The following is a 25,486-nucleotide window of genomic DNA, read 5'->3' as shown; positions in this document are numbered from 1 at the left end:
GAAGCATGAGACTTAAGTGGTAAAAGTGAAAATCAAGTGGCCTGTACAGTGAACTTGAGTTGTTCTTTAATATATATAATAATTGCAAAAAAAAAAAAAAAAAAAAAAAAAAAAAAAAAAAAAAACCCTTTGATTTACCACATGAAAATAATAGGAAAACAAAACGGACCTTATTAACAATAACTGAAACTCCTACAAAATGTATAACAACACACCTTTACAAACCACACAATCCCGATTCCTAACCCCAAACATTACCATCTATTTCTATTCTCACTTTCAAACACAACTATACCAAGTCCTCTCTTTGACCAATCCCGATCCCGACCCCTCGGCTCGACTACGATTCTTCGGGTTTGGCTCCTTGTGACTTCTTTAGCTTTGCTACAAGAACCCACATATTCGCAAGCTCGTTTTCAAGATACGACTCTCTCTGTTTGGACTCCTCAACCGTTTTTTGCAAATCCGATTCTATTCGTGCCTTTTCAGAGAGCATTGCTTCATACGACATTTCTCTTTCTCTACTCAACGCGAGTTCTCGCTTTAGTTCTGATTGTGTAGGACTTGGTTCTTTTTGTCTGAAGTACGCGTTGTCTTTACGTCCGTTTTTGGTAAAGCCTGGTGATCTACGGTGGTGGCTCGGGGAGTTCTTGTGTGATGCCAGCTCAACTGATAGTTGCTCGTTGTGGTTCATTAGTTTTGAAACTTCTTCGGAGAGTGCTTTGAGCTCAACGGCGGCTGCTGAAGCTAAGCCTTTGGCGTATGCGCTTTCTTCTGCTAGTTGTTTGTTTTGGGATTCTAACTGCTCTTTTGAATTGGTTAATTCGGTTATTTTATGTTTGAGTTTTTCAACCTCGTGTGCCTGTTTTGATACCATTTGGTTTAGTTCACACACTAAATGATTCGAATATGCTATTTTGTCACATCATTCAACTTTGGTCCCTCAACTTTGGCATTAACCAACTTTAGCCCCTCAACTTTAATAATATTCAACTTTAGCTCCTCCACTTTACTAATAAATAAATTTAGCCCCTCAACTTTAATAATGACATGTTTAGCCCCTCAAATTTAATAATGGCATGTTAACCCCCTTAACTAAAACATCAAACAACTTTCCCACTTGCGATTTGCTTATTTTCATCTACATTTTGAACCCGCTGCGGAGCGCGGGTGGAAACCCACTAGTTTATATATAAATGGGTTGACTTGGGGTCGGGATATTTTCAAACTGGTATCATCTATTTTTTTATATATTTCTAAAACCTGAAACGTCATTTTATATTGAATCACTAAAACCCGAAACGTGTATTCGGTTTACAGCTGAGTGGTTCTAACCGATTTAGATTGGTCTAAGGTTCTATTATTCTTAGCCACTTTTGCGAATTTCATCCAAAGGTTTGTTTTTTCGTATCTGGATCCAAAAGGTTTGAAATCTTGCCATTTTCATCTAACTTGTTAACTCCATCCATTTTTCTCCGTTAAATGAGGGGTAATTCCGTCTTTTTACACATTTTTAATTAAAATAAAAAACACTATTAAGAAATAAAGATCAACCCATGTTGACTTTCTAGATATGACTTTTCTTAGTTTATTAACAAATAGGTAAAAGGACGAAAATACCCCTGACTTAACGTTAAAAAATGGATGGAGTTAACGAGTCGGACGCAAATGGCAAGCTTTTAAACCTTTTGGATTCAGATGCGGAAAAGCAAACCTTTGGACGAAAGTCACAAAAGTGGTCAAACCTCAGGGACGAAAATAAATTTTACTCTTCTTAAGGTTATGGACCCACTCAGGTCCATTTTTGTCCAGATGAGTAACCATAGTTTAAACCCGTACCACATTATTATCCATTTAGCCCTTAACCCGTTACCCATCCTGCCAGACCCGCTTAGTTTGCCACCTTTAAACATGTATACACAAGTAGCAATATAGGAACGAACCTGAGATTGACGAAGCAGCATTATTTTTGCATCTTTCTCTGCATCAAATTCACGACGTGCATCGGAAAGTCGTTGTTTCAAGGAGTTAATCGTTTCTTGTAGTCCTTCACATTCATTGATCTGATGAAACATAAAACCTCACTGAGTCGATAAAAATCATAATGTCGTATGAAGAAAACATTAGCACCGGGTTCTTACCTTCTGGCTGAGCTGCTCTTGAAGTACTCTATTATCCCCGGTTTTGACCTGGCATAGAGAGTAGCGTATGTCTCAGATTAGAACTGCATTTTTCAAGAAATTCCCAAAATACCCCTAGGGTGTTAAAGCTATTATTTTGGCCATGGTGTAGTTATGTGTTTTAAGATGACATACCTCAAGCTCAAAGGACTTCTCGTGTAATTGTGCTTCTAGCTCCGAAACAGACTGCAAGAGACACGGATTATATATACCATAAATATGCTATTTTGTCCCATCAGCCAACTTTGGCCCCTCAACTTTGGCATTAACCAACTTTAGCCCCTCAGCTTTAACAATGGCATGTTTAACCCCGGAATTTTGGTAATGACATGTTTAGCCTCTTAACTAAAACAACTTTAGTACCTCAACTTTAATAGTAAACAACTTTAGCCCCTCAACTTTAATAGTAACAACTTTAGCCCCTCAACTTTAATAATAAACAACTTTAGCCCCTCAACTTTAATAATAAACAACTTTAGCCCCTCAACTTTAATAATAACATGTAACTCTCGCGGTTTGCTTATTTTATTCTACGTTTCGAACCCGCTGCGGAGCACGGGTGGTAACCCACTAGCTCCAACTTAGGATGTAAAGAGTAGGTGGGTTGAGTAACGGATCAAAATGGGTTCAGGTTGAAAAGGTTATGCAAAAAACAATATCATTACAATAACATGAATCTTTGAATTTAGTGATCTAGGTATTACACATTAAATATATATTTCGGGGACTTGCAACCTGTTTGACCCGTTCCCCTTTTAGCTGTTTTTTGTTTTGTTTTTTTGTATTTGACTCTTTGGGTTCGTTTGAGATAAACAAAAGCCAAATGGGTCAAAACTGCCACGTCAAGTGGTAGCACTTACTCGTATTTGTTCAACTCCATCCATACTACGATGAGAAGATACAACAGAGCTAGCAATTTTGTCTTCTAGCTGTTTGATCTCATCATTCTTCCGTTTGATTTGTTCCTTCAATCTGGCGATCTCGGCCTGTAGGTTATAATTATAAAGTGATTCTCATCAGTATATAAGCACCGGTTAAAGTTGATGAAAGATTTGGTTTATTTATTACGTTTACAAATTCCCGTTCGGAGTCTTTTGAAGCATCGAGTGACAACCGTTTTAGAGCACTCAAATGGACTGCCATCTCCTCGGATAGAATCTTGTGCTGCTCTTTTAGGAGGTCAATCTGGTCAATTGTTTTTATGCTAATCTGCAAATCATGCAAGTGGAAGTCTAAATGGAAGTCTAAACATTGATGTGACTCAATATTGCTAAGTCTCTTCACATTTTATTCTCCAAATTATAGATTTATTTAAAAAATAATTAGCATCTCAAATATGATTACCGCAATGATAATATTTCAATAATAATATATATTGAATAGAATAATTTAAGCTACTTTTATTTTAGAGTAAAGTACAGAGATGGTCCCTGTGGTTAACTAAAACTTGGAATTTAGTCCCTAGCTTTTTTAAAGTACACGGATGGTCCTTGTGGTTTGCACTTTGTATTGCATTTAGTCCCCAACTTTTGCCAAAGTACACTGATGGTCCCTGTGGTATAACGCATTTAGTCATTAAATGTTAGGAACTAAATGCGTTACAAAGTGCAAACCACATGGACCATCCGTCTACTTTTGGCAAAAGTTGGGGACTAAATACGTTATCAAGTGCAAATCATAGGGACCATCTGTGTACTTTTGAAAAACTAGGGACTACATCCAAAATTTTGGTTAACCACAAGGACCGTCCGTATACTTTACTCCCCTTCAGATTGTACTCTTTATGTTAAGAGCCCAGTATGTCGTCCAATAATCCTTAGGGTTTAGCAAAGTGGTGGTTCCCTCCTATATATACATAACCTATGTATGATCAATGATGTATATTGACTACAAATATACTATAAATTATCACTTTGTTTCTATCTCTGATAAAAGACCCCATAACAACCTTAATCTATTTAATATTTGTGTGCATTTATTGTATGGACCGTATGGTCAAGTTTATTCATGTATGTACAACAACAACAACCATACCCAGTAAATCCCACAAATAGCAGAGCTACGTATAGAGTCTGGGGAGGGTGGGATGTAGACAGGCCTTGCCTCTATCCCTAGGGATAGAGAGGCTGCTTCCAGAGAGACCCTCGGCTCGAAAACGAACAGCAAACCAACACAACAAGTCAAAGAATATAGTAAGAATACAGAAATAAGAAGTCGCCCATTACCAAGAAAGTGATCAGAGTAGCATAATGATGGGAATGAGCTATAAGGTGAAAGTGATACATAGGTATTCCTAAGGGGCTAAAGTGTAATATGGAGGGTAGTATAAGTAATAGAGAAATAAGGCATGTTAGGGATAGGATTGAGTTTGTTAGTTCGTTAGGGCTCCTGCGATGTGCAGTGAGAGAGGGCTACGCCCTGGATTATCTTTGTAATTGTTCCTTTACGTATTCAGCAATACTACTATCGTTTTGTCCTTGTTCCTATTATCTTCTCTAAATCCAATCATTTCATATCCGATCTCTATCATTGGTCCGACCTGCCTGTGACCTGTCGTTCATCAGCATGGAAACCCTAGTTCATAATTTTCGATTGGATGTCCATGAACAACAGATTAAACAACTTCAAGCTGATGTTACAGAAATCAAAACCACTTTGAAGGCATTAGAAGACAATCGCGCTGAATCCCGTGAGTTTGAAAAAATGTTTCTCGCTTGGATGCAACTTCAGGAGACGAGGTCTAAGCCCTTCTCATGCACAAGGCAATGAGCCTAATCACTAACTAATTCTCTTCCTTCTTCTCCATCTGTCCTCGATCAACTGGCGGCAATAATTTCCAGATCTGAAGAACGCTTGCGTTGCTCTGAACATTTAATGTCGACTAGTCATACAGCTTCCCGATCTGAATTCAGTTCATTTGGCGATGTTGCTCATTCTGGTTTTTCGTCTCCTGTGGCTCAGGTAGCGGCCGCCCTACCCAGATCTGACAACCACTCAACCGACCAGACCAAAGTGGGGCTAATAGGTGCTAATTGGGCCTTCTCTAATGACCTTCGGTGGGTGTTGCGCTCTGGTTCACGGGTGGGCCACGATGTGGAGCAGCAATTTGTTATGGGCCAATACCCTCCGGATCTGGGCCCTTTCTGTGGGGACGTTCAACATGTCGTTCAGTTTCTATCTTCACCTTTGTCATCGGAGTTTGTTATCTCCAACCACGACGCGATTGCCAACAATACTTCTGCTCCTCCGTCTTCAATTTCATTATCTAGGACTCGCCACCGATTCTATGCGGTTGTGAATGGCGTGGTTCATCAATTTCCATTACGATTGTCGTTGGAATTCGCGGCTACTTCTTCGATTCAATCCCCGCCAGTGCACCAGATACATAAGTTCTGGCCTCCCGCATTGAAGGGGTGGGATCTTGTTTCCACTATTGAACGCACGGTTGTCGCTCAGGATCCAGCCTCTCTGACTGAGTTTCAAACTTTTGCTTTGATTCTACGAGCGGATTTCAAGTCCGTTCCGGTTAATCTCACCAAAATAGCTGGTCACCATCGCAATTTTGCGGAATTCCTCGGGCCTGCGTTTGTGTCTCAGCAGCTTCACACGTTCACCATGCTTCAACAACAATTTCCGTTGGTCACAGTGGTGTCTACGTTCAAAATTGGTGATAGACGCCTGGGTTGGAAAGGAGGAGGTGATTTCGATAGCTATTCCGTTGAGTTCATCATCCAGTGGACTTCTCAGTTTGTGTCCACTCATGTTGACCGGGTTCTGTCTTTTGGCACGTTTGCTCTTGTTGGCACTTTCTTTCTTGCAAAACTACCGGATATTCATGGGTGGTACAAGACTGCAAGTTCTATCATTGAGTTAATTGTTGGATTATATCATTTGTGGGTGGTGCATGGGCAAGGTCGGCCACCAGACGACGTAGCCGATTCCAGTCTTGAGGACAAGACTGTTTTGAAGGGGGGAGTAATGATGGGAATGAGCTATAAGGTGAAAGTGATACATAGGTATTCCTAAGGGGCTAAAGTGTAATATGGAGGGTAGTATAAGTAATAGAGAAATAAGGCATGTTAGGGATAGGATTGAGTTTGTTAGTTCGTTAGGGCTCCTGCGATGTGCAGTGAGAGAGGGCTACGCCCTGGATTATCTTTGTAATTGTTCCTTTACGTATTCAGCAATACTACTATCGTTTTGTCCTTGTTCCTATTATCTTCTCTAAATCCAATCATTTCATATCCGATCTCTATCACATAATATAATGTAAATCATGTATCATAGTATACAACATCATTTGGGCATAAACACAATGTAAATCATGTATGATAGCATACAACATCATTTGGGCAATAAACACAAGAAGGCAATCACTGGAAAAGTTCCTTAGAGAATAAGAAAAACCTACGTCTCTGAAATCCACCTAAGACCGCTAGAAGTCCTTAACCCTAATCCTACGCCTCCACGAAGTCCTATCGTGGACCATGTCCTCAGAAAGATGCAACTCTAGTCCTTATTCATGTATGTATGGATCAAAAAAGAAGGGGAAATGAATGCTTACTAGAGGACTCCGACTCTCATGTTGCAAAAAAGCATCCCCATTGATTTCTTGATGTTGTGTGGCCCCTGGAGAGAATTCAGCAGATCTGCACTCTGTTGGCAAAGAGAATGAATGTCTGGAGTCAACCATATTATCTGCTTGCGGAGTTGAAGCTGTGCTGATAGACTTAGCCCCACTTGATTTATCACTTGTACTGGTAAAAGCCCCAGAGATACTGTCTCGTCTCTAGTCAAAGCAATAATAATATTAATATTAACTTATTAACAAACCTATAATTACTATGTAGTTAATATCCCGATATATCAACCAATATATCAGTGATATATCGGTTATCGGTCCCCTGCCGAGATAGCGATACAAAATATTGGTCAGAATATCGATACCGATAATATCAGCGATATTGTCCGATATAGGACCGATATTTGATCGATAAATCACCGATTTTCCCGATATCAGTACCATTCTTCTTATTTCTATTGTTCATTTTTCTTCTTATTGCTGCTATTAGTGTTTTAAGTCTGAATTGTTAGTTTTTACTGTTAAATGTTAGTGTTTTAAGTCTTAGTCAGTTCTTACTTGTTACAATTGTTAGTGTTAAATTGCTATATATATAAATTTAGCGTGATATTAAAATTACCGATATCCCACCGCGATAATCGATATCTCAAATATCGGTCCTTGACCGATATCCGATATTTTACCGCATTAAGGTGCTGTTTGTTTTTTCAGATGTAAAATGTCTGTAGTCTGCGGACCACATCTGCAGGCATCTGCAAGAGAAGATGTGGACCAAATGTCTGCAGTCTGCAAGAAGAAGAAGGTTTGTTTTTTTTCCTTCAAAAACAACTTCACACACACAAACACACAACACACACCAGTTTTCTCTGCTCTCTCTCTCTCTACAACCACCACCACCACCGCACCACCTCCGCCATCACACCACCGCCTCTCTCTCTCTCTCTATACGGTCTCTCTCTCTCTCACCGATCTCTCTCTCTCTCACCAATCTCTCTCTCTCACCGATCTCTCTCTCACCGATCTCTCTCTCTCTCACACAGATCTCTCTCTCTCTCTCACCGATCTCTCTCTCTCTCTCACAGATCTCTCTCTCTCTGACGATGGTTTGGTGGTGGTGGGTTTTGACAATGGTGGTGGTGGAGGTGGTGGCTGAGATGTAGGAGGTGGTGGCGGAGATGTGGTGGCTGAGATGTAGGAGGTGGTGGCGGAGATGTGGGGGTGGAGGTGGAGATGTGGAGGTGGTGGCGGAGATGTGGGGGTGGAGGTGGAGATGTGGTGGTGGAGGTGGTGGCGGGGATGCAGAGAGTGGCGGAGGTGGTGTTGGAGGAGGTGGCGGAGGTGGTGTTGGAGGAGGTGATGTATCAGAAGATGTTTTGTGAAGATGTGTGAAGCAAATGTTCTTAGCTTTTTTTTTTTTTGAAGAAGAAAGAAGCTATTTGTAGATCTGTTTAAAAAAACAAACAAACAGTCTTCAACGTCTTATGTCTGCCCGCCTGCAGACATAAGCAATTTGCAGATGTTTGAAGCAAAAACAAACAGAACCTAACTACTTAGCCTATAAAGGTGAATTGAAAAAATTATTGCTATCGAATAAGGTTACACAAGTTCTATACTGGATTTCACAATAGGGCTAACAATTTAAGATACAGACCTGTTAACAGGACACGTTCTTAACAGGTTTCGTGTTTGAGTTTAACAGGTATCGCGTCTTAAACAGGTCGACATGTTTAGGACACGATAAAATTCGTGTCTAAACAGGTTGAAAATCTGTTGACCTATTAGTGACCTGTTTATATTTGTAATGGATGTTATGATTTGATTTTTATGGAATTTTGTTTTAGATTTGCAAAGGATTAATATGTAAAGGACTATTATGTTAAGGGTTATGTATTAGTTAAGACTCTTATGTGTTAGACAATATTATAATTAGGTTTATTAGTGTGGGCCCACGGGCCCACTTTAGATATTAAAGTTTCCTATTATCTCTATATAATGTAAACCTTTATTGAATGGAATCAATCAAGTCTTTTACCATCTTACGTTATGAACTTTTTGGCAATTTTTGTTTCACTAAACAGGTTCCTAAATATGTGATATTTTTAATCATAAGTGAAATACACGGATGGTCCTTGTGGATTGCCAAATTTTTGGATTTGGTCCCTAGCTTTCCAAAAGTACATGAACGGTCCCTATGGTTTGCACTTTGTAACGCATTTAGTCCCCAACTTTTTCCAAAAGTACATGGATGGTTCATGTGGTTTGCACTTTGTAATGCATTTAGTCCCTAACTTGGACCTACTAAAACCTTTGGATTTGTTGGCTAGGGACTAAATGTGTTACAAAGTGCAAGCCACAGGGACCATCCGTGTACTTTTGGAAAGCTAGAGACCAAATCCAAAATTTTGGTAAACCACAAGGACCATCCGTGTACTTTACTCTTTAATCAATGTTGAAAATTAACTATTCATACTTCAAATGATTGATGGACAAAGTACAGTATATTATTAGGAAAAGTTACATTCCCTTACATGAGTAGCCTTAAACATGTGTTATAAACTTATAATAAAGATCTATGCAGCGGTCCAAAATCGAATAGCGGTCAAGGTCTGCTATATGATATATAGGTTATAGCGGTGGTATAGCGGTGATATAGCAGTAACTTTTATAGCATGCATAATTTATATATATATATATATATATATATATATATATATATATATATATATATATATATATATATATATCTAAATATATCTTTGAAAATTATTAATAGTAATATCAAAATTCATAGTAATATCATTCCATTATCAAAAACCCGTTGCAAATCTAACATAATTTAAGAATTAACACAATCAAACACCTACCTGCGTTACTGTGTTGTCTCATTCTACTGCATTACTGCTATAACCGCTATATAGGTTTCCAAATAGCGGCCAAATAGCGGTATTTAGCGCCGCTAATAGTGGAACCGCTATAAGCCACCGCTATTTGGACCGCTACACACCCTGAGGTCCGCTAACCGCTATAGCACCGCTATTGACTGCTTAGATAAAAATTAAATAATAGCTAACCTGATTATACTGGATAACAAAGGAAGTGAAAAATATTACTATATATAAGTTAACAAAATAAATCCTTATAAACAAGGAAGAAATGTATAGGAGACTGACCCGTGGTTTCAACCAATTAAGTAATCCGGGCTTCTTGGTCCTTTTCTCCTCCTTCAGTGCATCGTTATTATTTTCCACACTTACATCAACAGATACATGCAACTCCGTGTCTTTGTCATCCAATATTAAGTCACGCTTTCGATGCGGGAGATATGCAAGCTGGCCATTGCAAAATATTATTTATATCATGTAAGTGCTAGAGGTGCCGAATTTTGACCAATTGTTTGTAATGGGTTGATCTTAGATGTGTTTATCTCAAACAAATTAATCAAAAAATTTAGCGAAACAGGAACAAGTTGGACGGATTTAAAGCCATCTAAAGTCTATTTTAATGATACAACCTACTAAGTAAAAACACTTTATTTGAATATTTAGATTACTATTGTAATAATATTTTTTCTGTGATGTCAAAGTATTTGTTAGAATTTGAGTACACGGATGGTCCCTCTGGTTTACCAAAATTTTGGATTTGGTCCCTAATTTTCTAAAAGTACACGGACGGCCCTTGTGGTTTGCACTTTGTAACGCATTTAGTCCCTAGCCAACAAATCTAAAGGTTTTAGCATGTCCAAGTTAGGGACTAAATGCGTCACAAGCTGCAAACCACAAGAACCATCCATGTACTTTTGGAAAAAGTTGGGGACTAAATGCGTTACAAAGTGCAAACCACAGGGACCATCTGTGTACTTTTGGATAGTTATAGACCAAATCCAAAATTTTGGTAAACCACAAGGACCATCCGTGTACTTTTGGAAAAAGCTGGGGATTAAAGTGCAAACCACAGGGACTATTTGTGTACTTTTGGAAAGTTAGGGACCAAATCCGAAATTTTTGTAAACCACAAGGACCATCCATGTACTTTACTCTTTTTGAGTAAAATAGACAAAAAGGCAGTAGCGGTTCAATTCAACCCGAATCCATTTTTTCAAACCCACACAACCCAACCATCTTGCCATCGGTAGTAAATAGTAATACCATTTTATAAATTCATTTTTGAGTAAAATGCACGGATAGTCCCTGTGGTTTGGTAAAATTTCACCTATAGTCCCCAACTTTTCAAAATTACATGTATGCTCCCTATGGTTTGACAACTTGTTACTCGGATAGTCCCTGACTTGGATGGAGGTTAGCTTTTTGTGTTAAGTGGATGTAAATTGACTTAAATGCCCTTATTATCAAAAATAAAATTTAAAACACTAAAAAATAAACTAATCAATTATTTAAATTCAAGTGGCCCCACCCTCACCCTCATCACTTTTCCGCCACCTACTTCCACCACAACTAGCACCTGCAACCACCTTCACTAAAACTACAGATCCAACCTAAACGAAATCATACACTACACATTCTATGATTCAAAGACTCTATTAACAACTTGTCCACTACCAGCACACTTTCTCAATTATTTCAATCACCACCTCACCTCCACCTAAACAGACAACAATACCTCTACATGTCAAAATTACCATAAGCCGAACTATACGAAGAAATGGTTCAATTGATGGAAAAACTTGTCATCGGTCTCACTCCGACATCGTAACTCAGCGTCGAGGACCGCAACTTCTTCTGCGTCGCGTGCAAGAACATCATCGTCTCACTCCGACTGGCGTGGCGCATCGTTTCAACGATCGAGCAGAAAAAGGAGTCTCAGAAGAACGACGCTCGTGATGTTCTAGTTAAGTATTGTAGATCTAGGGTTAAGGATGAGCTTATGGCTGTTTGATTGGGGAGATTTTGGAGGTGAATTTGGTGCCTTCTGCATTACAGCGGAAGTGAAGGTGTTTTTGTTGAAGATGAAGGGAGATTATTTTGGGTATTTAGCGGAGTTTGAAGTTGGAGATGAGAGGAAGAATGTTGCTGAGCAGACGATGAGCTCGCATATAGTTGCTGAGGTAGTTGTTTGTTTGAGTTTTATGTTGAATTTTGGGGAATTGTGATATATAGGTCAAAAAATTTCTAACTGATTTACAAAATTACATTACATAGTGGTTTCGAATTGTTTCAAGTTTGAGATTGAATAATAGAGTTAATTGCTCGGATGGTCCTTGTGGTTTCATGTTTTTTCACATTTAGTCCCCACCTTTTAAAAATAGCAGGTATGCTCCCTATGGTTTATCATTTTGTTACTCGGATAGTCCCTGAGTAAATGTCAGTTAGTTTGGAAATAGCATGTATGCTCCCTATGGTTTGTCATTTTGTTACTCGGATAGTCCCCAGAGTAAATGTTGGGGGACTATTCGAGTAACAAAATGACAAACCATAGGGAGCATACATGCTATTTTCAAAAGGTGGGGACTAAACGTGAAATAACATGAAACCACAGGGACCATCCGAGCAATTAACTCTTGAATAATATAATGGTTTTGTGTAAGAATTTGAATCTGTATAAAGCATCACACTTTGATTTTTATGCCTAGAAAATGTTTGATATCTGAATTGAAGTTTATGGGTATTAGGGTTTTAATGGAGGATTTAGTAGAGGTGGTGGTTATGGTGGAGGTAGGTGGTGATATGGTGATTGCAGGTGGTAGAAGTGGTGAGGGTGGAGATGTGGCCCACTTGAATTTAAATGTTTGATTAATTTATTTTTTTAGTGTTTTAAATTTTATTTTTGATAATAAGGGCATTTAAGTCAATTTACATTCACTTAACACAAAAAACTAACCTTCATCCACGTCAGGGACCATCCGGGTAACAAGCTGTCAAACCATAGGGAGCATACATGTAATTTTGAAAAGTTGGGGACTAAAGGTGAAATTTTACCAAACCACAAGGACTATCCGTGCATTTTACTCTTCATTTTTAGTATATAAATGTATGAACTTTTTGGTATGTTAACCAAATACCCATATCACAAAATCAATAACTGTTAACTAAGAAAAATGTGGAAGAGATCTACCTCTTCTTCACCAAAGGAATGTCTTCTTCTTCTTATAGTTGACCGATGAGAAAGTCTAGATGAGGGTGAAGACTTGGTGGAAACTAGAATTAATTTGGTCAGCCTTTGTATTCGGCTTAACAAAGCAGCCTTGGCTTCTTCTTCTTGCTCCAGTCTTGACTGCAGCTTCATTTGACCATCTTCTAGCTTTAAACATCACAGACACCCAAAAGAAACTGAATAAATAATAAGAAATAGCTTTTTGAAGGAATCCGTAAATGACACGATGTTTATAAAACCCATGCATGATGTATTGTTATTATTTGTGTGTTTAGAAACTAATTCTGTTCACTGTTTCATGGTTTTAGATAGGGGTGAGCAGAAAACCGAAAAACCAAACCACACAAAAAACCGAAAAAAACTGGACCAAAATAACTGAACACAAATTTACGATTCGGTTATGGTTTTGCAGTTTATGAAAACCGAAAAAAGCTTAACTGAACCGAATAACCTAAAAAACCATTTTATTATGTTTGTCATATATTGATTTAGGAATTATTAGTTTTATTCTTGAATGTTATTTATTATAATAAAAACATCAACATGTTTATATATCTTTGAAATGGTTTATCTGTTGTCTACAAAAAATAACAAAGTAAAACATAAAAATTAAATAACTTTCAAAGTATTATAAAAGAAAATGTCTTAATAAAAACTTTGGAGAAACATAAAAATCGATTGAAAGGTTAGGTTTACGTGACAATAGTAATTAAAAAGGTTAAATATATAAACATAAATGTAAACATCTAAGAAATATTATTAAATCTTAGATTATACATTTTACTTTTGAATCTCACGTAATTTTTTTCCAAAAACCAAAATAACTAAAACCGAAACCGAACTGTTTTCAAAAACCGAATCTTTCAGTTTTGCCAAAAAAACCGAACCGAATCAAACCATGCACACCCCTAATGTAACATAATATTCTTATCAAAGAAAGTACCTTTTGTTTAAGAAGAACAATGTCATCTCCACCGTTATCCTTAAACTGAGGAACTATGACAATGCCACTTTTTAATTGTTCTAGTTCCTCCTTCAATGATCGAATTTCATTTTGGTATTTCTTTATGAGGGATTTCTCATCAATGATCTGCAGAAATATACACTTGCTTTAATATAATGTCAAAGATAAGATTAATTTTAATTTTTAAGGCATCAAAGGTTTAGTGTCCATAGTCCATACCCTATTTTGTGCTGCTTGAATTTCAATTTTTTTTGCACGGTGGGCAAACTTTAATGTATTATGTGTCTCCTCAGTATTGCTTGATGAGGGAGTAACAGTACAAATAAGCTACAAGAGGATGCAAATAAGAACAATATTAGGGTTCGAAAACACTGTTGCATGAGACCTGAATGATTTAAAACTTATATGCAAAATTTAGGGGTGTGCAAAAAACCGAATTAACCGATCCATAACCGAATTAACCGACAAAAGCGAACCAAATGAAAAACCAGTGGGTCGGTTAATTGTTTTTTTTTTTTTTTTTTGAAAACCAAAAGTAGCGGGTCGGTGATGGTTGTCAATGTTTCCATACCCGCCATAACCGAACCGACATGTAGTAAAATCTTTGTCGAATTTTGGACTTTTCACCATTTTTTCAATATTTGATTTTTTGGTTGAATGTTTTTTTATAGAATTTTTGGGTTATATCATATCGTTTTGGTTGGATGTTTGTTTTAATTTATGGATTATCATATCGTTTTGTTTCGATATTCATTAATAGTCGGCATAAACATTATAGATTATATGTATTCTTTAGTAGTATGTTATTATACTAATATATAGAAATATGTAATAACTTTATTCCATGGTTAAAAATAAATTGAGATATTTTTAGCTAGGCCTAAATTCACAGTTAACCGATCCATCACCGACCCACTATAACCATCAAAACCGATTAACTGAAACCGCCATAACCGATCGGTTACGGTTATCCATTAACCGACAGCACGGCTATGGTTATGGTCTTTGAGCCAATACCGACCCATGCACACCCCTAGCAAGACTTACAGATACTCGTCCACGACCACTTAATGAAGATTGAAGGAGCCTAGTCAATTTGGAGTCCCTGTATGGTATATGAGCTGCTCTCACGTCTGTCAATTTTGATATAACCTGTGACAGTTCCAAGTAAGAGAACTCTACAACATATATAATTATCAGGATTAGGATCAAATACAAAGGATCCTAATTGTAAGAAGTGTAAGAAGGATTTATAGAGTGACAAGTGTCCAATAACTTAAAAAACCCACTACACAAAAAAGCCCACTACAAAAAAAAAAAAAAAAAAAACCCTTAAACATCCACCACCACCAAAAACCTAAACCCCCCCCCCCCCCACACACATCACCCACCCTAAAAAAAAAAAAAAAGGGGGGGGTGAGGGGTGGGGGTTTAGGTTTTTGGGTGGGGGTGGGGGTGGGTGTTTAGTTTTTTTTTAGGTTTTTGGGGGTGGGGGGGGGGGGGTTTAGGTTTTTTGGGGGTTTTTTGGTGAGGTATAGTTTTTTTTTTTTTGCCGGGGGGGGGGGGGGGGGGGGTTTAGGTTTTTGGGTGGTGGTGGGGTGGGGTGGGGTGGGTGTTTAGGTTTTTGGTGGTGATGTAGTGGGTTTAGTTTTAGGTTATTGGACACTTGTCACTCTATAAATCCTTCTTACACTTCTTACAATTAGAAGCCTTTGTAGAATAACTTGACCCATAATTATCAATATATGAATAATAATATATAAAAGCAAACGAAAAACCCACCAATCCTCCTAGCTTAGATCCGCGCTATAGATATACCACAATAAACTCGGTAAAGAGAGAGTGGGGGTTTAGTGAGTTTCAAATATTCATGTTATACCACACAATGCCAGAGGGTTAAGGTATTTGTTGCCCGAAGATTTCAGATATACTGATACAAAACCTTGAGGTATAAATAGTAGAATAATGCTTTGTAGCAAGAGGGAGTTTAAAACATTAATACGGGAGTAAACTGCCATTTTGGTCCCTGAGGTTTGGTCACTTTTGCCACTTTAGTCCAAAACTCAAACTTTTTAAATCTGGGTCCCTGTGGTTTCACTTTTATTGCCATTTTGGTCCAAAAATGAAATCAGCTGATATTTGGCTAATAAATTCCTGTTATTTTGTCCTTTTCCTCAGGGGCAAAACGGTCAATATAATTTTATTATAACACATTATTAATTAATTTAATTAATTAAATCAGCTGATATTTTGCCATTTTGCCCCTGGGGAAAATGACAAAATAACAGGATTTTATTAGCCAAATATCAACTAATTTCATTTTTGGATCAAAATGGCAATAAAAGTGAAACCACAGGGACCCAGATTTAAAAGTTTTGAGTTTTGGACTAAAGTGGCAAAAGTGACCAAACCTCAGGGACCAAAATGGCAGTTTAAAACATTAATACAGCTAAAAGTAGACACTTGTAGAGCAAACTATTACACTGATAAAATAATGGCAATGATTGAGGCCTCACAGTTCCAAGGGTTAGAAGACTTTTATTAATATAGGATCCTTCTTTCCTACGAACACCAGTAGTCTCGGCTTTAGAGCTCTCGGAACCTGCTAAATCTATGAGGTTCTGCAATTGAAAGTGAAATGAAGAATTATTTAACTAACGAGGTATTAAACAGATGACAATAAGGTTCAAAAGCATACCAACTGTGACAAGTTAACATCCCCACCGTCACCATTTTCACCACAACCGCTACTTTCTATTGTCTGTTAGAGAGTCGAAAGGTTAAGAAATATATTCACAGAGAGAATAATTCAGAAAAACAAAAAAATTTAGTAATAAATATAGAAAACACAAGATCATACAGTGGTGAAAATTTACATGAAAACAAGAGGGCCTAACTCTAAAAACATGTAGAGCCTTTCTATCATTTTATTTTCTTGTGAAATAAGGGTCCATCTAATGTGTGCATGTTTCGTTATAATATAACAAATAATAAAAAGATATATTTTTAAAAAATATTGTATATTGCAAGTGTTGGATAAAATATAATGTCATACGTTAATACAAACAGTCATCAAGATTTATCTTTTAAAAATGAACATTGATATATTATTTACTTATTATAACATTTTACTTTGTTTTTTTTTTTTGAGTGAATTGCAAGTTTTGTCCTTTATCTTTAGGCCATTTTGCAAGTTTTGTCCTTTATGTTTAAATTTGACGAGTTTTGTACTTTATGTTTGAAAATCAAGCACGTTTTACCCTTTGGGCCTTAAAAATCAAGCACGTTTTGTCCTTTATGTTTAAAAATCAAGCACGTTTTGTCCTATATGTTTAAAAAATCAAGCATGTTTTGTCCTTAAAAATCAAGCACGTTTTGCCCCAAAGGGTAAAATGTGCTTGATTTTCAAACATAAAGGACAAAACTCGTCAAATTTAAACATAAGGGACAAAACTTGCAAAATGACCTAAAGATAAAGGACAAAACTTGCAATTCACTCTTTTTTTTTGTTTTCCATAGTTGTAATTTTATATAATAAATAATAAAAAAATATATCTTTAAAAAAACTCGTCTATTGCACGTGTTTAATAAAATATAATGTCATATGTTAACACATACAATCGTCAACATTTATCTTTTAAAAATGAACTTTAATGTACTATTTTTGTTAAATATGTATTCTTAACTAATTTTTTGTTTAAAATTATTATTATTATTATTATTTAAAAAAAAAAAAAAATAATCATAATAAAAATAAACGTTTATATTCTTATCTAATTTTTTGTTTAAAATTATTATTATTATTAATATTATTTAATATGGTCATAATAAAAACAAATGTTTATCCTTATCTAAATATTTATTGTTATCTAATATTTTTGTTTAGAATTATTATTATTTAATATAAGAGATAAATAGAAAAATAAGGTGAGAAAGCACCAGAAAATGACACGTGTCTAAAAAAGATTTTTATTTATTAGTATAGAAAGATTGTACTGAATTGAATTCATATGGTAGTCACTTTGTATCAGGTACCGCGGTATTCAATTGTTTGTTATGTGCAAAATGAACCTTTATTTTAAATTAAAAAAAAATGAATTCTTTAAGCTGGTTCAGAAAGTTACCAATGTAAATATTGTGTGACTTCTGCTGCTGAGCAAATTAAAATTCGTCGAACCAACATGTCTGTGTTCTGTAATAACAAAGAACAAAAGACTGGAAGATCAATTACATTTAAAACATAACACGAGTCCAAAACAAATACACGAGTATAGCACAGAGGAAGACAAACCTTCACCAGCTGCAATAAGGGAAAGCGCATGGGCAGGAGATAAAACGACTTCCTCCTTTATACCTTCAACAAAGGTTCCCTACAAGCAAAATAATTATAGCGTAAGTCATACACAAATTTAGAACAGCTCAGGTTTTGATGGAACTAGAATAAACTAGTTTTTTTACCGGCTGCGCGTTGTGGTGGCGTTGTATGCGACATGATAAATTATAGACTACACTCAACCCGACTCGTTTCCAAACTATATTTACGTGTAACGTAGAGTAATCCGAATTCATACCATTGAATTGAATGAAAATGTATTACATTTGACCTAATTTTTCCCAAAATAAAATTTACGTCGAAACGTAGACCAACTCAAAAACGTAAGTAAAATAAACAAGTGTGTTTGCGTAGTACGCGGCGTGATAAAGTATAGACTACAATCGACCCGACTCGTTTCCGAACTAAATTTACGTCGAAACATATAGTAACTCAAATTTATATCGTCGAATAAAAAACGTATTATATTTGAACAGATTTGTTTCCAAACAAAAATTACGTCAATACGTAGTCCAACTCAAAACGTACATAAAAAATAAAACAATTTATAACTGACCCGACTCATTTCCAAACAAAAATTACATTAAAGCGTAGACAAACTCGAATATATACTTACACGTCCATAAACATATAAACACGTAAGAAACCAGTTTTTTTAACACGTCCATAAACATATAAACACGTAAGAAATTAGTTTTTTTTAAGTAAAAATGTACACTGGGTAAATCCAAAACTTTTGAAACATGAGGAGGTCAAAGTGACATTTTACAAACTGGAGAGGCTAAAAGTGTAAAAACCATAAACTTAAGGGGGTGACATGGCCGGTGGGAAACCCCACGAAAATGCAGGGGGTGAGAATGACTATTTTCAAATTTTAGGGGTATTTTGTTCAGTGGCAAAGGCCACCAATGACCAACCTTTGTTTTTAAGAAGATATATAATAAAAAGGAACAATAGCAGTATCTTCAAATAAGCTAATATTTTATCCCAAAATATCAATGACTTGCTTCTTTTCTTTATAGGTCTTTAACACACCCCCCCCCCCCCCTCCTTCTGTAAACAAGTCATATCAAGGCGACAAAGATTACCTGACTATCCTCCCTTATTCTTAAATTTTGCCCTGCTGGATTCAACAAGTCATTAACAACCTGAAGAAAACAGGAAACTCAAGATTGCAACATTACAAATATGCATTCAGCATGGAGTGAGTAATAAAGTGGTGGATATAAATGCAAACCGGACAACTGCAAGTAAAACGCATAAAATTCAAAGAAACTATCCGAAAACAGATAAAAAATTTGTACATACAACTAAAAATTCAAAGCTGAATTATAAATGGTATTAAACTCATAGTGGTTGTGAAATAAAGAATGCTACGGAGAAACTTATTCACGAAAAAGTTGAATCATTTTTAAGAAATTTGTAAAGGAACACTACAGAGAACGATGTCCAAGACACGAGAAGGGTGTTAAAAGGATGTTCAACAAGTCATGATTAGACCAGGTGTGATGCATATATATGTGCACTGGATGACGATCATTACAGAACACTAAATATTGCGAGAACAAAACGAACAACTCTAAATCACTAAATTTTGGGATTTAAGGTGGATATTTTTTAAAATTTTATGTTTCTTACATTCATATGTGTATTACATATACATAAAAAAATCATATATTTTTACCTACACATAGCCTACATACATGTAGGTAATTTAACCTACACATAACCTACCTATGTGTAGGTTATATAAAAACTGAAAATTTTCCATATTTTGTTTTGAATTCTAGTGTGAGAAACAATAAATCTTACATTTGTAACATTTTCACTTACTTTTGAGGTTTTTACAATTGAAAAAATGAGTAATTTATTTTGTTCTGCGTGTTCTCGCAATACTTAGTGTTCTGCATAGAACCTTCCCCTATGTGCACTTATGTACTATATCTTAATATCAAAGGTCAGTGGCCTTTGCCATCGACCAAAACACCCCTACACTTTCGAGTTTTTTTCCCTTTACACCCTCAAACTTTTGACATGATCACACCCTCAAACTTTTAAGTAAGTTACACATTCACTTCTAACTTTTGGTAATTGACAACGTGACCCTCCATCCTTTTCTACTTAATAACTTGACACCTCCTTTTGTTTAAATTTACTTTTACGACTTTACACCGCAACGTGCGACAAATTATTATACTTTTTTTTAATCTATGCGTAACTACGTTAATGTCTAAACTGCTTTTACGACTTTACACTAGTGTCTAAATTACTTTTACGACTTTACTCACGCAACGTCCAAAACATACTCTTTTTTATCTATGTCTAATGGCGTTAATGTCACAAACGTAACGTGTGTAACAAAGTAAAAAACGCGTAATGTCACGCGCGCACTACACGTTAATGTCATCATCGTTACACGTGAAACGAAGTCACAGACGTGGCGTTGCCGCCGCAGCGCAGGGCACGGGTCAAAATTCTAGTTCAGCTGGTAAACCAGAGAGACAAACAAGAGCTAGATATTGGCAAACATATGATTATGAGACCCAATTCCATTACAAGCTCGGTATTGAAGACATATACAGTGGCGGACCCAGGAAATTTTCCATGGGGGTGCGGAACATTTTTAAAAATTTTAGGCCCCTAGGTATATAAGTAAAAAAATCGGTTCGTTTCGGGTCGGGTCGGGTCATGTAAAACAAACGAACAACAAACTAAATTTATATAATCTTCAAAAACATGTCAAACCTTGTTACAAACATAATTAAAACGTCGACGCCCTACGGGTTTTCATTTTTTGAAATCTATCCAAAAATCATCTAAAACTAATTTCTTAAGCAATTCTTTCTCTATATAACATAAGTTCATCGCTCCATAACATAATGTTTCAAATTTAATATTTTCAACTATTCAAGCCCTAGAAATCATAGCGTAAGTTGTAATCACCCTAGAAATATATAAACAACATAATCACCCTAAAAATCATCTAAACAACCATAAACAACGTCAAAACACACAAAATTTCAAACATATTTAACAACTTTATTACCCTTTTTTCTCCTATAATATCAACCAAAATCATCAAAATAACAAAGAAACTTACCCGTGTTCGGATTCCGGTTAGATTTGGTGTCAAACGACGGTGGTATGGTGGCTGATTACGGTGGTCGCCGGCTGCTAGACTGTTGTCGTTGGGTGATGTTGTTCGTTGGCAGAGCAGGGACGCGAGAGAGAGAGAGAGAGAGCGGGAGAGAATTTCTAAAGGTTTTGGGCTTTAATTATTTTATTATAGTCTGAAATATTGTTGGGTACTTGGGTTTGGTTAATGGGCTAAAACTTAGTGGGCTACTAGTTAGGAATTATAAGTGGGTAAAGGTATGGGTATTTGGGTTTAGTTAGTTAGGTATTAAAAGTTATATAATTTAGGTAGTATTTTTTTTTAAATAGAAGTTTACTAAAAAAAATTAAAATATAAATTGATAACACTTTTTACCAAAGGGGTGCGGACGAAAAATTTCAAGGGTGTGGTCGAAAAATTTCAAGGGGTGCGGACGAAAAATTCCAAGGGGTGCGGACGGGATTTTCGACGGAACTTAGCACTAATTTTTTTTTCCCCGGGGGTGCGCCCGCCCACCTTGGGCTGGGCTTGGGTCCGCCCATGCATATATAGCAAGTCATAAAAGCAAAGCAAAAAACATGCAAAGGCAGATGAAAATAATGGTACATGTAGGACCAACCCGTTATCAAGATTGAATTATAAAGATCAGAAAAAGAGATTGTTCAGAGGCCTACCTCATTATAAATTTCCAAATACGAGACACGAAGGAGAAATTCACGACTTGGCGTCTGAAATACGAGGATTATTATATCTTCCTCTTAAAACAAGTATAAGTTTCATAGGTGGTATCATAAGTTTAGCCATACATACCTCCTGAATGATACTGAAAGCATCCTTTACCGCCAATGGGATAATCCCGGGGGACCTCTGATCGCCCTGACTTGTGTATATGACAAGAATAATCAAAACACACACATTGGATTGACTCACACAGTCACACACAAATACTATAACAGCTAAAAGTTCATTATGTATATATTAAGTTACGATATCACAAAACGAAAAAAAAAATCTACTTACATGCATGGTGTGAGTTTTTCCACTACTTGTAACACCATATGCAAAGATAGTCCCTGATATTGGATTAGGTCATTGCAAATTTATGAGAGTAAATTTAGGCATATATAAAGAATGATACGAACAAAGATGAAGAGACTATAACTTTTCATAAACAAAATAACAAATATCACTAATCTAAGGATGTTTTAGTCAAAGATGCATGGCAACCGAACATTTTATTGTATAGAAGAAAAAGGTGATGGTTTTATCGATTAAATGGTAAAATGCCATTTTCGTCCCTAAGGTTTGGCCAGTCTTGCGACTTTCATCCAAAGGATTGTTTTTCCGCATCTGGATCCAAAAGGTTTAAAATCTTGCCATTTTCATCCGGCTTGTTAACTCCATCCATTTTTCTCAGTTAAATGAGGGACATTTCCATCTTTTTAGACATTTTTATTAATAAAAACATTTTAAGAAATAAGATCCACCTCCATTGGCTTTTTCCCCACCCAAATAGGTAAAAAGACGAAAATACCCTTGACTTAATGTTAAAAATGGATGGAGTTGATGAGTCGGATGAAAATGGCAGGATTTTAAACCTTTTGGACCCAGATGCGGAAAAACAAAGCTTTGGACGAAAGTCGCAAAAGTAGCAAAACCTCAAGGACGAAAATGGCATTTTACTCTTGATTTAATAACCAAAACTTTATGTGTACAAAAGCATCAAATATCTTGGACATCAGAACAGTCATTATAAATTGGCATACATGACCTTTTACTTCACAGCCAATCCACTTGGTGGTAAACTGGTAAATGGTAATCAAGGATTAAGTAGCTAAATAAACTGCATAAAATATAAAATTACCATTTATGCCTTCCATAGCGCCACCAACGACATGATGGGCTGCAGTATCATATACATGACGTGTTGTTGTCGTAGGCCCAAACACCCGATCTATATTAAAAAAAAAATGAGATTACAATGTTAATCAAGATAACCAAAGCTCAAACGTACTTTGCTATATCAATTATGCAGGTTGCACGGGAAACATCTCTAAAAGAAATATATGTAATGTGCAGCGGCGAAGCTTGAGGTTTCCGACTGGGGGGTCGAAAACGTATATACCAAAAATTTCTATAAAACCGGGGGATCAAAAACGTATATACCCAAAAATTTCTATACGAAAACTACATACTCTCCACTACTGCGCGAAAAGTTCGGGGGGTCGGCCGCCCCCTCCCGCCCTCACAAAGCTACGCCATTGGTAATGTGGAAGTGGATGGGATATATGAAAAAACTAAGACATCATATTTGGATCAATAAACAAATCAACCTCAACTGTCTGCAAACAGACTGATACAAAGATAATATAACAGAGAGCGAGCAAACTATTATGTTGTTCTCAAATAAGCTATAGAAAATTGATATGAACAAACTAATAAAATGGAATGGGCATGAGACACGCCATGCTAAGTCACGGAGAATGTGACTTGAGGTTGACTAATTGGTCAAAGCCATTAGCCGGATTCAACTCTCTAAAAGAATCTACAATTTCAATATCGATTTTGGCTGCCAATAAAAACAAAATATACTTAACATATATCAGTTTTCACAAATATGTTCATGTCCTTCAATTTGAGCTTGTCCGCTAATTTTCAGTGAAATTTTTTTAGGTCAACAAATTTCATATTTACTACACATCAACTTTATAACATGAACACCTTATCAATATTTTGGGTTTAAAATTAGTTTGGAAAATCTTTGACAAGTTGAGCATGTGTCAAGCGTTACAATGGAAAGGGCTTAAGTTTGAGGCTAGCATTAAAAGAAGAATTGGTCCACTTGGCACTTGTAGTTCTCACTCAAAGATTGGAGTACATATAGCTTGTATATGTTTTGGATCTGAGTCTAGCAAACTCTCAAGCCGGTCCTTAGTCGCTCTAGTTGCATTACCGCCCTACCTAAAGTTACACGAAAAAGCAAGCTGACAGCATCATTCACAGCTACTACTTATACATGAAAGCAGAATCCCATTACTAGTAAGCGATGGTGCTTAGGCATGGTGAGGGATGCTGATATATGGAATCTTATCAATACACTAGCTAAACTAAAAAACTCAAGAGTACACTTTCAACTCATAACTTTCTCAACTCTCAAGTAACACAAGCTTATGGAGAAAGATGCATTCACGTTCCGGTATGGAGCTTCGCGATGCCAATAAGATCATCAAACTCTTAACTCTCATCATTCTAATTTCTTCCACGACAAACCTCTCAGCACTTCTATGTTTTTACTACTCAATTTACCTTCTCACCTTTGTTGTCTTCACCCTCTCAGACAGACACTAATATCACTTACTACATAGCAGTGTTTGGTAGCATGACATCAAATCCAAGTTCCAAAAATATGAACTAATGTTAGGTCATTTCATTTCATTTAGCTAATCGTTGATTACTCTTAAGTCTTAACTATGAGTGCAGCAATAAGTTCAACCACTAAACACTTATAAGTATGACTTCACCATAATAATATACCATACCGTATGCATAAGCTACTGATGGATTATTCTCATTCCGAACCGTCGTTTCTCCGTCCGCATACCACGCAATCTCCTCCCCCTGTCGTATTTCCCTCGGACTATTATCAACAAACAAGTAATCAACTATTAGACAAAGTTTATTATCACATTATATTCAACATCATATTCAACTTAAAATTCAAACAAATTCATCACCTCAGAGGCCGAAACCGCACCGTAACAGTCACATTCTCCTTCAATCTCTCTACACTAACTGGAGACCTCAAATCATCAACCGAAACTTGCGTAACAAGCTTCGAAGACGATTTCGTTGAAGAAACCGGCAAATTCGCATATTTTGAACTCGATTTTCGTGATTTTAATCCGATTTGCTTCGACGACATTGACGAATTCAGCTTCTACTTCGTTAAACTTCGATGAAATTCGATTAAACACAACACATAATCCGATTTCGTCACTTTTTGGTTGAAGTTATCAGTGAGCATTTATACGAAGAATTAGGTTAGAATGTGAGTGACAAATGGGAATGAATTCGTGATTTGAGAAGTGGTTGGTGAAATAGGGTTTTATTAGGTGTGATATTTGTGCTTGCCTTGGAAGCGATATCTAGCTTCATATATCTCTCTGCTATTGTTGTTTGTACTTTTTTTGAGATTTTCTAGACC

General features: G+C 36.4%; 1 protein-coding gene across 5 annotated transcripts; it reads right to left on the bottom strand.

Annotated features, from left to right (window-relative positions):
* Positions 1-148: 148 nt before the first annotated feature.
* Positions 149-25,486, bottom strand: LOC110926114 (kinesin-like protein KIN-7K, chloroplastic). 5 transcript variants are annotated; one of them, XM_022169863.2, is made up of 23 exons: positions 25,017-25,486; positions 24,822-24,919; positions 23,147-23,236; positions 22,303-22,355; positions 22,093-22,158; positions 21,957-22,010; positions 19,256-19,315; positions 18,126-18,204; positions 17,959-18,026; positions 16,533-16,595; positions 16,351-16,455; positions 14,882-14,986; positions 14,054-14,161; positions 13,814-13,960; positions 12,832-13,017; positions 9,933-10,091; positions 6,745-6,969; positions 3,249-3,389; positions 3,041-3,166; positions 2,316-2,366; positions 2,142-2,189; positions 1,944-2,063; positions 149-862 (listed from the first exon to the last, which is right to left on the bottom strand). In XM_022169863.2, exons 1-23 carry the CDS (start codon positions 25,202-25,204, stop codon positions 341-343), a joined length of 2,862 nt encoding a protein of 953 aa, XP_022025555.1. In that variant the 5' UTR covers positions 25,205-25,486; the 3' UTR covers positions 149-340. The 5 variants fall into 5 exon arrangements, with proteins under 5 accessions (XP_022025555.1, XP_035841032.1, XP_022025562.1 ...); XM_035985139.1 differs by lacking the exon at positions 6,745-6,969; XM_022169870.2 differs by lacking the exon at positions 21,957-22,010.

Source organism: Helianthus annuus, chromosome 2 (assembly GCF_002127325.2).
Source record: "Helianthus annuus cultivar XRQ/B chromosome 2, HanXRQr2.0-SUNRISE, whole genome shotgun sequence".
NCBI lineage: Eukaryota > Viridiplantae > Streptophyta > Magnoliopsida > Asterales > Asteraceae > Helianthus > Helianthus annuus.
This window is presented reverse-complemented; position numbering and strand designations above follow the sequence as displayed.

Coding starts and splice junctions, on each gene's coding strand:
- LOC110926114 (XM_022169863.2), bottom strand. CDS start 25,204: ATGTCGTCGAAGCAAATCGGATTAAAATCACGAAAATCGAGTTCAAAA. Junction 19,316..21,956: donor ATTTGGAAATTTATAATGAG/GTAGGCCTCTGA, acceptor TGTTTTCTTCAG/GTTGTTAATGACTTGTTGAA. Junction 16,596..17,958: donor GTCACACAATATTTACATTG/GTAACTTTCTGA, acceptor ACTCTCTAACAG/ACAATAGAAAGTAGCGGTTG.